The sequence below is a fragment of the Thunnus maccoyii genome, chromosome 10, assembly GCF_910596095.1.
Source record: "Thunnus maccoyii chromosome 10, fThuMac1.1, whole genome shotgun sequence".
NCBI classification, from domain to species: Eukaryota; Metazoa; Chordata; class Actinopteri; order Scombriformes; family Scombridae; genus Thunnus; species Thunnus maccoyii.
This window is the reverse complement of record NC_056542.1, coordinates 12,661,383-12,676,431: the sequence shown is the minus strand read 5'-3', so window position 1 is coordinate 12,676,431 and position 15,049 is coordinate 12,661,383. Positions and strand designations below refer to the sequence as shown.

At 38.2% G+C, this 15,049-nt stretch overlaps 3 protein-coding genes across 4 annotated transcripts in view; 1 reads left to right on the top strand and 2 right to left on the bottom strand.

The window, feature by feature from the left end:
• tmem145 (transmembrane protein 145) overlaps positions 1-6,384 on the top strand; it is a 41,164-nt gene extending 34,780 nt beyond the window's left edge. The window contains exons 12-15 of the mRNA XM_042424088.1: positions 55-227; positions 948-1,068; positions 1,463-1,651; positions 3,778-6,384. Of these exons, the coding sequence (XP_042280022.1) occupies positions 55-227; positions 948-1,068; positions 1,463-1,651; positions 3,778-4,020 (726 nt within the window). The 3' untranslated portion in view covers positions 4,021-6,384. The remainder of the gene's footprint in view (positions 1-54; positions 228-947; positions 1,069-1,462; positions 1,652-3,777) is intronic.
• A 1,560-nt stretch (positions 6,385-7,944) lies between these two features.
• On the bottom strand, positions 7,945-11,576 carry mrpl17 (mitochondrial ribosomal protein L17). Its single transcript, XM_042424089.1, has 3 exons — positions 11,220-11,576; positions 8,498-8,566; positions 7,945-8,382 (listed from the first exon to the last, which is right to left on the bottom strand). Exons 1-3 carry the CDS (start codon positions 11,391-11,393, stop codon positions 8,128-8,130), a joined length of 498 nt encoding a protein of 165 aa, XP_042280023.1. The 5' UTR covers positions 11,394-11,576; the 3' UTR covers positions 7,945-8,127.
• A 780-nt stretch (positions 11,577-12,356) lies between these two features.
• Positions 12,357-13,686, bottom strand: LOC121905564 (trypsin-2-like). Of its 2 annotated transcripts, none has more exons than XM_042423882.1 (6): positions 13,647-13,686; positions 13,300-13,454; positions 12,964-13,231; positions 12,726-12,862; positions 12,531-12,632; positions 12,357-12,404 (listed from the first exon to the last, which is right to left on the bottom strand). In XM_042423882.1, the coding sequence occupies exons 1-6, from the start codon at positions 13,684-13,686 to the stop codon at positions 12,357-12,359; spliced, it is 750 nt and encodes a 249-aa protein (XP_042279816.1). The 2 variants fall into 2 exon arrangements, with proteins under 2 accessions (XP_042279816.1, XP_042279817.1); XM_042423883.1 differs by having other exon boundaries at positions 12,964-13,214; positions 13,304-13,454.
• Between the last annotated feature and the right edge of the window lie 1,363 nt (positions 13,687-15,049).

Genomic DNA, 15,049 nt, shown 5'->3' with positions numbered 1-15,049 from the left:
TTGTTTAATGTGTGTGTACTCGTTTTGGCATAACATCTCATGTCCCTGTGACAGTTCTTCGACCCAGGTGAAGTGCTGTACGCCTACGACAGCCCTGCAGGGTATGGACTAATGGGACTACAGCTGCTGGCGTACGTGTGGTTCTGCTACGCCGTGCTGGTCTCTCTGAAACACTATCCGGAAAAGCAACCCTTCTATATCCCTTTCTTCACCACGTACACACTATGGTGAGACCCTCACAGCTTCCCCACTCTGCCCTCGCTGCGGATAATAGCACCTGAGCGAGAGATTGCAGGGGCAGAAAAATACACATTTCTGTGTTTGAGGTCTATTCAATTTGAATAATTTATGCCTGTCTGTAAAAATGTGCACAAGATAGCTGATGCTTTAACAGTCCGGGAATGAAAGTTGTTTATTTTACACTACCCTTTAACAACATTGTGTGCCCAACCTTTGTGCTCTGCTCATACTGTAGATAATTGTTCTTGAGTGAATGATTGCTAGAGGAAAATATCTATTTTTACTCATCTGATGAGGTCTCTTCTATTAGAATAATTTATGCTCATATATGTATGAAAGATAACTGATATTTTAAAGCTTTGTACTGGAAAGTACTGCTTTTCCTTTACATAAATATAAGAAAAGCCCTTCTACATGCACTCCTGGGCTTCTCTGGCCTTCACTCACTGCATATAATGGCATGAGCTTGAAATGAAGGGTAGATTACAAAGACTAATATTATCTTTATATTTCTTTCTCATTGCTACCACTATCTCCTGCCTCATTATCTACGCCTCTCTTCTCTTCCCATTTTTATCTTTCTCTATGCTTTATATCTACTCTCTCTGCCTCTCTTCCTCTCACCATCAAACTCTCCTCTCATCTTTTCTTTATAATGTGTTTTCTCCCCCATCGTTATCCTAAATCTTCTCACTTGTCCTCCTCAGGTTCTTCGCAGTGCCCGTTATGGCCCTGATCGCTAACTTTGGTATTCCTCGTTGGGCCCGGGAGAAGATCGTCAACGGCATTCAGCTCGGCATCCACCTCTACGCTCACATCGTCTTCCTTGTTCGTACTATACACACACATATGCTCATGCAGACCCTTGCGCTTATACGTACTGTAGTTCACATTATTCAAGAGTCATTATTGCCACTGTCAGTCATACATTATTCACTATCCTTGAGTCATAACTGCCTCATGCTGATTGTCTCCTCCACACATCATTATCTACCTCTTCCTCACCTTCGACACATTGTTCTTTGCTAATGGGCCGTTCTGCTCTCGTAAATTTCCTTTTATATTCCTGCTCAGTGCATGTATTACAATTCTCACTCATACCTCATATGCTTTGGCTTTGAAGTAGCTACTTTATATCTATCTATCTATATATATATATATATATATATATATATATATACAGCTAAACTTGCATTTACCTTGTCATCCTTTTGTCTCTTAGGTTATCACACGACCTTCAGCAGCCAATAAGAACTTCCCGTACCACGTTCGGACATCCCAGATTGGGATCCTGCTCTCCAGTCCGAAAGGGGACGAGGGGGGCGAGAGCTTCCCCCATCATGCCTACGGAAATAGCTCCTTCCTAGGAGACTCTCAACCCAACTTCACTGAACTCTTCTCCATCCAATCAGTGAGTCTAACTTCAATGTGTACATGCGCTTGGATCTCTATTTCATATCCTGGGTTAATGTTGTCAGAATACAGAAAAGCTGATAGCAGAACAAGTGCAGATAAATTCATGTGAGAACTATTATTGCTCATTTATTTCTACGTATTAAATCTGATTAAATTAAAGAAACAGGTTAAAGGTAAAAAAAGAGCATCAGAATAGAATTATAGCCTATTTATCTATAACCTGTTTAAACTTTTCCTAAACATTTTGCAGTGCCATGTATAATTAGTTTTATATAAGTTGTATGCATTTTTTTTTTTTGATTGTTTATAAAATGCAAACTTTGCTGTGTCAAATGTGGCTTGAACTTAACTGTTTTCTCATTTAACAAACATGTCCCAAATTAGAAGTCATCAGTGGAACAATACAATTTATAAGGGGACATGTTTTTAGGGATAATTTCTTGGTGGAAACTTCCATCTCCTCCTATATGTGTCGGGTGAATGACAGTAAGAACAAATTAAGGTGTTGTGGCTGCTGTGATGAATTATCTAGCATGAAGTTTTTTTCACACTGCACAGAAATAAATGGCAGAAGAGAAGCCCTGAATCCTAAAACTATAGTGATACAGTGTTCAGACACCAACAGGAATAATATAAAACAGAGCGGCAGCCCAAATGATTTGCGAATTTGACAAAGTGCATGACAACTGACACAAAATCGACAACAAGGAAAGGCAAGTTTACAGGACCTTTCAAACACAGACGCAACTGAAAGACAATTAAAATAAACATGAAAATAGAATTAAAATAGTGCACTAGATGAAAGGAGGGGAGTTTTTAATTTAGATTTGAAAGTGGCTGAAGATGAAGGAAATTGGTTCTGATGTTCTGAAGCTATTATGTGTTTTATAATACAGTACTAGCACTTAGAAGTTGATTCTCTAACTAACTGGAAGGCTGTGTTAAGAGGAATAATGAGCCCAGTTCTAGGACTCTACAAACAGAATTGCTGCATTTGCTGCCGATGTCAGGAAACACCAGTTAAGAGTGTGGTTGCAAAAAAACTCCATTAAAACCCCATGTTTTTTAATTTGGCATTTAGTCTTTATAGCCCTGGAATGAAGGTGGGCAGTACGAGTCTCTCCTCTTTGTTGCCAAGTAGGATCTGCTCTTTCTTGTCTTTAAATTAAGGTAATGAAGTTGCAGTTGATTAATTGCATCGACACAGTGGGTCTGTTGGATCAGGATCATTTGATGAAGAAGCAAAGCAAACATGAGTGTTGTTTCCATAGCTATGTACAGTCCTTTATCGTTTTGCAGGATTGGGCCTGAAGGGTACATTTAGAGGTTATCACAGCAGTCTCTGTGCTAGAATGTGGTTGGAAAACAGATTGAAAATTCTGTCATTAGTTTTCACAAGACACAAAATATTTAAAACCAGTGTTATACTAAATATTGCATTTAGTATAAAAAATATCCAGGTTGGAGAAGCTTTAAACAAGCTTTGATGAATTATGACTTTGGAAAAATGCCTGATGAACCATTCACAGTTTGCAGCACATCGAATGATAATTGACTGACAACGAAGCGGCATGACATGACTAGTCATTACAGCTGAGATATGCATTGTCTAGAAGAATCAAGTCATTAGGAGGAATGTGTTTCTTATAATATGTTCAAGTTTATATAGACATGAAGGTAAAGCTGGGCAATAATTCAATATTATTGTTTAGTGAATTTTAGCAGAATCATACTGCGATCAAGTGGAACAGTGGAATACAGTACAGCGATTAGTCAATCAATCGATTAGTCTGTTGACAGAAAATCTAGATTTTTGCATACATACAGTAAACACTAATATACAGTCCAGTAGGGTCAAGTTCGTTAAACTGTAATTTGTGGAGGGTTAAAGTTACTGAACCAGAAGCCTGGAGGTCAGGAAACAGGAGTGTGTAACTTACTCTGACCTATATAACCACACTTCCTATAGAGGAAGCTGTCAAAATGTGATATATTGTAGGGTGTTATTGACACAGTGTCTGCAAGGTCTCACTTTCTGGCCAGGGCAACGCATTTCCGTAACCTACATCCTGAGGATCAGACCAGGTCAAATGTGTAAAACCGTCATCTTCTTCCCTCCAGGAGCCAGTAAAGACGGTGGAGGAGACGGTGGCCCGTAAAGGACCAGAGGTGCCGAGGAACAGCGAGCAGAAGATCATCACCACTGCTGCTGACTTGACATCGATATTGCCCCCACCCCCGCCTCCGATACCCCCCCGCCCGGCCGCACGCTCACCCCCTCTACCGCCTCGGCTCCCCTCCTTCACCGAGTATTTCAGCATGCAGAGCGGAGGAGGAGGAGGAGGGTTCGGATCAAAGGCATGAGAAAGAGCGAGACGGGACAGATGGAGATGGGGGAAGGCATGGAAGGAGCAGACAGAATGACAATACAAAGTAAAGAAAGAAAGTGGAAATCAAGGTGGTACTGTTTGAGACAGCCAAAAAAAAGTTTGGATGGACAAAGAAGAGAAGTCATCAGAAAAGAGCATGTGAAGGTGAATCTCTAAACGGTCCCTTTTCACCTGTGAGTGGAAATAACCAGAATGGAGGAGAAGGAGGAAATGGCTGTGAGATAGCAGTGCAGAGGTTGTTAAAGAATAAAGAAGCAATAAATATTTGATGTTGACCAGTAAAAGGCACACAGGGAGAAAGATGACAAAGTGGATGTAGCCAGAGCAATAGAATGATAGCTGTGCACGACGCGGAAATGGAACAAAATTCTGAAATGCTTTTATTCAAAAATTCATGAGGCATTGATGGTGTGCCTGGGAGAGTTTGTAAATAGTTAAAATTGGAGAGAGCTACCACTCTGTATAGTTTTTATTTAAAAAAAAGAAAAAAAAGGAAATTAATTTTTTTTTTTTTCCCCACATTGAATTCCAGTTGGTGCTGTGACCACCGAAAAATCTCATGCCATTACATTTATCTGATTCATGTAAAAAAAAAAAAAAAAGAAAAAAAAGAGACTTTTTTATGTTTGACACATTTTGATAAAGCATAGATATTTACTCTATATGGAGTTTGTTGCATTAATTTATATTCTTATATGCCTTCATTGCAGCTGGTTATTCTGGATTGATATGCTGATGTGTAAATGTAAAATGTCACGTTTACTGTGGGCACTTCTAGGTACGTACTCGTAAAAAAAACACGCATGTTTGTATCGTATTTCCCGTCCAAAAAGCTGATATATGTACTACACGTGACCATACAATATTTGCTTATTGTGTGTATTGAAATCGAAACTTTTGTAAATACATACAATAGGCTTGAGTATATTTTTGACTGGATAAATTCTGTTCATCGTTATTCCAATCTAAACCCTCTTGCGCTGTTTGAAACACAATATAAAACCAATATTATACTATATCGGTTTTAGTTGAATTCACGCTGGAGTGCAGAATGTTCCTGCTCAAAAATGTCATTTCTCTGTGTATGTAGACGTTGGTGAATGTACTGATGCAATACAGCACAAGGACAGGGGTGATTTTCAAGTTACTGGAATGCTACAACTGTGTCTATTTTTCTTTTCTCTCTCTATCTCTCTCTCTGGCCACTCTATCTACAACACATCAACACATCTATGATTTAAGAGCAGGAGGCTGCCCTTTTTCTTTTTTTTCTTTACCTACAAGTAACTTCATCCTCACCCCTGTCTAGTACCTGAAACGTGAATACTGTATTTGTAAGCTTTTCGCACCTGAATGTTTGAACCGTGCGCAAGGTTTAACAAATATTACTGGTTTTGTATCTCCTTACATTGAGCTATAACAAGAAAAAAAAAAAAAAAGCCTTGTAGATGAACTGTGAAAACAGCAACACAACTGTACATTTTGTCTGTCCTGCATGGAGCACTTTAATGTTCCTGGTCTTAGTCTGTTTATTCGTGAAGATGTCACCTTATAAGACTGCTTTGAAACCTGTATTCACACCACATCTAGTAGTATTCCAGATGCATACACCTGTAAATACAGTCTGAAAATGTCATTGATTGTCTGGACATTTTAGGGAACTTATCATGCTTAGTCAACATAGAATTGCTGATGTTGATAAGTCATGTAAGAGTGTCATTGAATCTGAGTTTACCACCAGCTTCCTGCAATTCTGAAACTGGAAAAAAGGACTTCTAATCCATAAAAACAGTGGTATTCAGCTAATAGTTCACAGATTTATCTGGCAATCTTGCTGTAATGGAGTACTTTATAGGATGTTAGGACTGTGGTGTGTAACTTGTAAGAGTGTAGTCAGAGGTGTAACTTAGTCTGTGAAACAGAATGATACTTGAATTAAGAGTACTAGTTGTTATTTCTGATTCTGTGTCCGGTTTATATTCGGCATGTCTGCCATTTTGTCTGCTGTTGCCTATTGTTATGGTTGCCATGACTTGACTGAACAGACACTGGGTGACTAGACTTAAGAGACAGGCTTACTGATACTGTATCACTGCTTCAGCATTGTGTATATTGACATACAATTGAAGGACACACACTTAGGGAGAGAACATGGAGAAAAGAGATTATGTATGCATGACAGAAAACAGCACAGCTTTTAGGCTACTCAGAGCGATCTGATTAAGAGCACATCACTGAAGCACTGTTCAAATGCATTTTAATGGTGTCAAATGACAATTCTAAATACGCTGTACATATACACTTTTTGCCAAAATAATAAAAAAATGGTTTTATTAGAGGCCTTGTCTGGGTTTGTGTTTTATTTGGCTACTGCGTTAATTGGGAGTGTTTGTGTTCCAGTTAGGACAAGGGCATGTGTCCAAAGGAATAAATCTAAAATCTGTAAATCATGTATAGAATCTGTTCTCATTACAAGAGTCCATTAAAGTGAAACACCGCAGGGACAGACTCCAGGATGGTCTCACTCTGATGTAGGCTAGCCTAATTATTTCTCAGTGACTGCCAGTGTCCTGGTCTGTAACTGCTGAAGTGCAGAGTCACAACAAACTGTGCCTGTCTGTACTTGTTCTTTAGTACAGGTCTAAATATACAAACTGCTTTCAGCCTAAATGCTGCCAGTCTTTACAGGAAAAATACAACCTCTTCCATTATTTGGTATCAATTTGTGATGTGAAGTGAGAAAATATTTTCGGTCTACTAACTTCTTTTCATCTGTCCACTTTACAAGCAGTGGACACAATAATATAAACACGTGCCAAACCTAATGCAATACAGTCTAAACATCTTACAATATGTAAATATTATCTTTGTCAAGCTGTGATAACACTATCTTGTGGGTTTGTGTTATAATATATTGTAAAGTGTTCTATGAATTGTCCACCAGGATGCATGAAAATGCTTTTGCTTCTCTGACAATTTAAAATATCTGCAGTGAAAAAGCTTTGTTGTAAGTTACTTGTGTTTTTTTTCATCTGTTGAGCAAATGATAACAACCACAAACTATGACCTGATAAATAAGAATACAGTTAAAAAGACAAAAATGAATGATAAACTACACACAGGTAGCCCTTATTTTAGGGCTTTTGTACAAGTTTGCCTGCAGAAATTCTTTTCGGAATTTGAAATGGGAAGTTTTCATGAGCATATAAAATAAATATAGCTGGTTTTCCAGGTACCCAAAGTGCAGACTTTCCTTTAATGTGCTGCCGTTTTGTTAAAGGACAGGTTCACAATTTTTCAGGCCTGTCTTAAAACAACAGGCAGGTGCCCATATGGACATTAAAACAGGTTATGCTTGCTATAATTATTCCTCCTGTTCATACTGGCATTTACAACGTTCCTTCCTAATGCACTTCCAATACAAGTGATGGGGAGAGAATCCACAGTCCTAGTTTCATGCAAAAAGATACTTATAAGTTTATCTGAAGATAATGTGAAGCTTAAGCCAACTAAACTAATCAGACCAAGTTAATATCTTCCAAAATTACAGCCTGTTTACTACAAAATTCCCTTTTTCTTTCCCCTGGAGCTCAACAAGTAAACATTGTCCAGGGAAACACGAGGGAAAAGAGGGAATTTTGTACTAAAAAGACTTAACCAACTGCTGAAGCCTCATATTAACTTAAGAGAAAACTCTTTTATACACTTTTGAACAAAAGGAGAACTGTGGATTTTGTCCAACATCACTTGCATTGAAAGTGCACCTGACCACTGTTTGAAAACAGACTTGAAAAATTGTGAACCTATCCTTCAAGGAAATCTCCCTTGGTCTAGAAGGCAAACCTGGATTATCAGTGTTCAATATAAAATAAACTGAAATAAAGTGAAAATCTGTAACTTCTGTTGAGAAATAATATTTATTAATACACATTCAGCCACAAATATCTGTTCACAGAAATATTCTTGGCTTCCGTTGACGCTTTTGAACTGTTCTTTCAGTGTCTCTAAGCCACAATCTGCAGCATCTGCAGGCTCCAAACCACCAACCTCCAACCACCATCAATCACTGTGATCCTGTTAATTAAACTTTTGTAGCTAACTGTTGTGCCTTCTCCTCCCTGTAGCCTTTGAGCAGCTGGTTGATCAGAGCCAGTTCGTTCTCTTTTTTCACAGGATACAGAGGAGGGAAGGGGTTGCCTTTGTACTCCAGGACGGCCATCTTGGCTTTATCCAAGTTCTGTCTGTTGGGAATGCGTGCCATCCGTGTGTAGCCATTTGACTGGGTCTCAAACCGCGGTGCGAGGACCTTAAAGAGCTTTGGGACCAGATCCTTTTCCTGAAGAGAGGAAAAAAAGACTCAAACTAAACCACAACTTAATATCAACCATTTTAGATCAAGAACAACAGAGCTTGTTGCTTCACAAAGTTTTATAAGCGCTGCAGATACTTACTGTCAACCAAAAGCTGGCCATTTTCATCGCCTTCTCGTCCATGTCTCCCTTTTTGGCGTAGTCGATCAGCTGGGGAAAAGAGAAAACACATACAGTCAGAACCATTGTGTGTAAAGGAGAGAGGACCTTCTTCACAAAAGAAGATGTGTGTAAGTACATAATGCTGGACAAGAAGCTGTCAGGTGATGCTAAAGCGTCCTTGAAGACATCTCAGGTTTTCTGCAGGAATACCTCAGTTTTCCTTTGATAATACTGATTCTATTAATTCTTCATCATCAACTAACACATGCAGCATCAGGTTAGATAACTAATATTTTATGGATATTCTAATGGCAATGATAAACTTACTATACAACGATGAAAAACAGTAGATAATTCATAATTCAAGATTCAAGAGATTCAAGATTTCTTTATCGTCATTTCTCAGTACTCGCATACTTAACTACTAAAAATATAAGATTACTAAAAATATACTAATGTATTAAGAAAGTTTCAGAAACATAAGGTAAAAGAATTATATAAATACACAGAAGTACACAAAAATAAATAAAAGCCTTAAAATAGCGGCAAAGGTAAACATGAGGTAGCGCAATGAGTTTGCAGCAAAGCATTTTACTGTTCACTGTGAAAGTTCATGGAGAGTAAGGGGGGTTGGGTGTGCTTGTGGGAAGATCTATAGTGTTAATGATCCTGACAGCCTGGGAGAAGAAGCTGTTGATAACACAATATTTAATGGTTCAAACTATATATGGTAGGGCTGAACAATTAATCGAAATTTTATCAAAATCGCAATATGGCCTACTGCAATTTTCAAATGGCAGGAGGTGCAATATTTGTTAAAGGGGAAATGTGTCAAAATACTGTATGAAACATTACAGTAAGTATACAGTATTACAGTACAGTGCACATTGTTGGATTACATACTTGTTCTGTCTACAAAACGTTTGAGTGACTGAGAACACCGTTGTTCTCCCAACATTCGGCTGCACCCTTCGACCAGCCTCGGCCATTGTAAGACCATGATTGAGACCACGGTCCACAATCGTTGCCCTTATTTCATCTGCCTCTTCTACCTCCTCCTCTGTTTTGCCTCCCTACCCTTCTTCACACAGCCTTACTCCTCTTCTTCCTCTTCCCGGCTGCTGACGCTGTTCATTTCTTTGTTGTTCTTCCATTGTCAGAAATTAGAACACTGTGTTGTGCTCTATCTATTCATGCTTGCCAATTGAAGGTTCATGAGATGCACCTCTGAGCTATTTTAGAGAACCGGTTGATCTACAACTTCACACATTCCCCTTCATTAGTGAAAGTCAAGATTCGCCTGAGAGCAATTTGTCAATTCAGGACACATTTACAAAAAAAATCTTATGGAAATGTGTAAGAAAATATGCTTGACAGATTATGACAACTGGTTCAATCACTTTGCAAACTAATGCCAAGATGTTTTGGGGAGTAAGACTATTCAACAGAGAACCAGTATAATACATCTTGATCACAATTGCAATATCAGTCAAAATAAATCACAAATTACGTATTTTCTCAAAATCACTCAGCCCTACTATATGGCCAGAAATATTCGGACACTCCTGTCCATATATTTTAGTGCACTTTTGGTCTGGTGTTGTTTTTCACAAAGACAAAGACAGACAAAACAAAAGCGGGGTACTCAGAAGACAATAAAACAACAGAAAGCCAAACAGAAGGTCAAAACAAAACAAAAGCAAGACAAAATTGGGATAAAGTTCAGACGAGAAGACAAAAGACACAAAAACACAGTAGAGAGAGGACAAAAAGACAATGAAAGAAAAAAGGCAGTAAAAAAAGATTAATAAAAAGGTGGTAAAAAGACAACATCACATAAAAGTAAGTCTATAAATATGGGTTTTAAAAGTCAGTGATTTTGCGAGCCTTATCACCTCAGGCCGGTTGTTTCAAAGCCGAAGGCAGAAGCACAGTCACCTTTAGATTTAAGCCTCGACTTCAGAACAGCCAGAAGGCCCCACCTGAGGATCTAAGGCTGCTCATATGGGGTCACATCTGTTATGTAGCTTGGAGCCAGATCCAAATGTGCTATAAAAGTGATCAGTAAAATCTTAAAATCAATTCTAAATCGAATAGGTAACCAGTGGAGAGACGCCTGGATTGGGGTGATGTGATGTCATCTGTTAAAACCAGTAAGAAGCCGAGCTGCTGCATTCTGGACTAGTTGGAGGCGAGAGAGTGACTTTTGGTTTATACCAGACAGGAGGAAGTTACAGTAGTCTAATCTAGAGATGATAAGTGCATGAATGACTTTTTCCAGGTCACTGTGTTAAACTACTGTTTTAATTCTGGAAATGGTTCTTAGTTGAAGGAAGCAGAAATAGACAACTTTTTTTTTTTTTTTTTTTAAATCTGTGGTTCAAAGCTTAAATCAGAATCAAATAGTGCTCTGAAATTTGGGTAACATCAGGGTGTAATGTTTGAGTGCCCACATACTTATGGCCATGTAGTGTACACTGACTGAACTAATCGACAAAATTGGACAATTAATGGAAATATGACCATTTTATTAGAGATATTAATTTGTAGTTTTATAACTGATGTATTTAGTTACAAATTCCACAGCAAGAAAAATAATTTTAAACTGAATCATGCTTGAGTTTAACTGAAAGAAGAACAGAGACATTTAATCCAGCACACGTTTCATTATTATTATTATGGCACCATCATCAGTCGTCACCTTTTCTGCGTAGAAGCGAACTTCATCTGCTCGGGCCTGCGTGGTTTCTATCCTCTCGTGTCGGACCAGTCCAGTAAGGATGTTCCGGAGCATGTTGATTCGGGACTGCGGACCGAGACCCATTTTCCGGGCCACACGGCCGTGAGAGATCAACATGTTCAACGTGAGGCGCATTTTGTCCGGTGAGTTTGTCCTGCGGCACACAAACTGCCAACCGACGGGAGAAGAGTTTATTTAAACTGTCCTCTAGCTGAATAATAACAATTATTTACACGTGATAACAAATCCTGAGGTCGGCTGTCTGCGTGAAGTCCGCAGGGTATGACATTGGTGGTGCACCGGCAAAATTTGTCCGACTTAGTCATGGAACTGGGAGATTAAAGGTTCCGCTTAAACTCAGAAAAAGAAAACGACAACAAAGAACCATAGAAATATCAATTTATTATTATTATTATTATTATTATTATTATTATTATTATTATTATTATTATTATTATTATTAGTAGTAGTAGTAGTAGTAGTAGTAGTAGTAGTAGTAGTAGTAATAGTAGTAGTAGTAGTAGTAGTATTACTGTTGTTGTTGCAGAAGAATAGATGAAGTGGCTTAGGTGTACCAAATGGATACTTGAACACATCGTTTTGATGTTTTTTGTCTCGATTATGTTAAAAAAATATGCATATTATGTTTTAAAAAAAACATGTTCAATTAAATTTACAATAAAACTTGCTCAATATCACTTTCTGTCATTAAAGTTTCTGCTTTTCCTAGTTTCTTAAGAAAGCATATTCCTTAAATCGTATTTAAACACTAGTTCTTCATTTTTGTGCTGTTTTTTTCTTCTTCTATTTGTTGATTATAACTATATGACCTCAATATGTTATGAAACTTATAAAATGTACAGGAATATTCATCACAAATTTTAAATAACATAAGATTTTTATTATTTTTCTCATAAAGTGTTGGGAGGTTTCCAGATCATATGGAGAGACAGACAGAGAGGAATAAAAACCAAGACTAAAAATGCAGGTCTTATATTTTTATTTCATTTTAATCTCCATTATAACGAGCAAAGTTTCATTTGCATTGGGTTTGTGCAGTATAGAAACGGCTGTAGCAGAGGTATGATTGGACCAGACTCAGTAAGTGGCCATGGTGCTGTGCAGCCAGTCTGTGAATATGCAGGTCTAAAGCAGGAGAAAGGAAAACATGGGTGAAAATTTGTAAACTCACATTTCACATCAGGTTATATGAATTGTATGGTATTTTTCTGTGTCATAAAACACAACAATGATAAGGAAACTTATTTTTACCTTGGCATAGACACCGGGGTGATTTTTCTCTGCACACCCAAAGCCCCAGGACACAACACCCTGCAGCTCCCTGTTACATACAACAGGACCACCAGAGTCACCCTGAGAAAGAGAGAGACATGAAATTTAACACATGTTAGAGAGCTGAGTCTAAACTAAATGCTTTATGCATTTTGCAAAAGTAGAGATACATACCTGGCAGGAGTCCTTGCCTCCCTCCAGGTATCCAGCACAGAACATGGCCTCGGTGATCATGCCAGGGTAGGAGTTGTCACAGTCCTCATCAGACAGGATGGGGATGTCCAGGCACTGTAGCTTGTTGCTATCAGCAGCTGTGGAGATACAAAACCAGACACAGAAGGAAAAATGAAAGATTGACAAATATAAGAGTGAAAAACAGCATCACTGTATTGAGACTGTATTTGATACTCACAGGAGCTCATGGTCACGCCCCATCCAGAGACTTTGCACATAGTGCCAGCAGGAGCACAGCTAGTGGGCAGAGCCACAGGTTGGACGTACTGGTTGATAGTGGCAGGTTTGCTCAACTTGATCAGCATGATGTCATTGTTAACGAACCAGGACTCATAGTTGGGATGCGGGATCACGCGGGCAGCAGGAATGATCTGTTCATTGCCATCCATGAACCAACGGTTGTGATCACCCAGAACAATGTCCATTTTGCTGAAAGAGAGGTCAAACTTGAGAGGGAGAAGCTGCAGAGGAAAAGCAGAGAACTGAAGATATGTTTTTAAATCTTTAATCATACTGACGATTTGTAACAGTGGGCAGCAGACACCACCCAGTACTCGTTGACCAGGGAGCCACCACAGAAGTGGTAGCCAGAGTTCAGAGACACCTGATGGGGCTGAGAATGAGGCGTACACTCATACCCTCCAACAATTTTGTCATCCTCTGTGGCAACTGAAAAAAAGATATTCCTTACATCTTTCATTAATTTCATAAAAAAGTGTTTGTATCTCCTTTGCATCTTTGGGGTCATTCATAGATTCAAGATTTTTTTGGTCATGTAATTGATTTGTAATCTGTAGGGCACTAATCCCGTAATAAATATATTCTGAATGTTGGTGCTCTCTACATGTGGTCCATACTTACACACAGCTCCCAGGAGTAGGGCAAAAACCAGAGACCTCATGATTAGGTGACAGAAGATCAAAAGAGAAGGAGAGCCATGTTGGGTTTTTATTGACTGCTTTAACCAGTGCAAACTGTCAAGACACACCCCAGATGCTGCTGACCAATCAAAACCTTGGCATAATACTGTAATAAAAGTTTATCCAAAGCAGGACTTTCATAGTTGGATTCTACATGGACTCTGCTTGAAAAAAAAAAAAACAGTTCTGACTCAAAAATGCACATTCAAACAGTGTGTGTTATTTTTGTTTGTTCCATTCTGGCTGTGGCTGGGTTTCCGCACAGTGCAGCATGTTTAGTACAAATTGTAATCAGCATCCTGGCCTTGACTCGGGCCCTGACGCAGTGCCAGGTGGAGCCTCTCTCACAGGCTGACTTGCAGTCAGGCTATAGCCTTCATAAATGAAAACAGTAAGGAACACAGTTTCACAACTACTGTAAAATATACATACAGTATGAATGATTTCTCCTTCTCTCCCTTTGATTTTAGCTCAGTGCATGTCATATCATGTCATGCAATAACATTGTGAATATGTTAAAGTGAAGAATTAGTTCAAATAATACTACACAAATGATAATAAATACACTAGTTAATTTTAAAAAAATCAGGCAAATTTCACGTAATTATTATTAGGGAAAAGAAAAAACTATACTGTTAAATCAAAATAATTTACATTAAAGGCAATAAAAAAGAAAAAAAAATCGGTCGTAATAATCATTACAGGGGATTAAATACAGAGCAGTGACTTCTATTCACCTTTATGGCACATAATTATTGGCACATTCAGAAGGATGTTTTTACTGATTCACTCAGTGTATAATATACATCCACATGTTGTGCCAGTAAATATGCCACCACATCAAAATTTCCAAAGAATTATATTCTAATATATTTTATATTATTACATTTGTCACATTTTAAAAGGAAGCACATCTTGTTCTCAGTGATTCTTTCCTCTGTAAGTTTCCAGGACTGTTTATGTCTTCTTGTCTCATTGTCCAGACTGTGGATATGCTGTATTTTTATGTGGTCTGTCTCTACTTCAGGTGTCTCTCTGTGAAAAGATTTTCTGCTAGTTTATATTTTTTCACAGTAATTAACATAACTACAGTGACTTTATTTTGTCTATTACACTTGTATTCCTGTTTATCCATGTTGTTCCACTGCAGGTTTTTATTTGCTCTCCAAAAAATTGAGCTGACATGAGTCTTTTGAGGTAATAGGTTATTTGCAGAGTTGATTGTATTTGCCAAAGTTTTAGGTAATTGTAATTATAATGAATAGAAGAGTTTTTAAAAATCTGAATCATATCATAAGACAACAAATACATTAAACATACACCCAAACATTAAGTGCAAAAAGT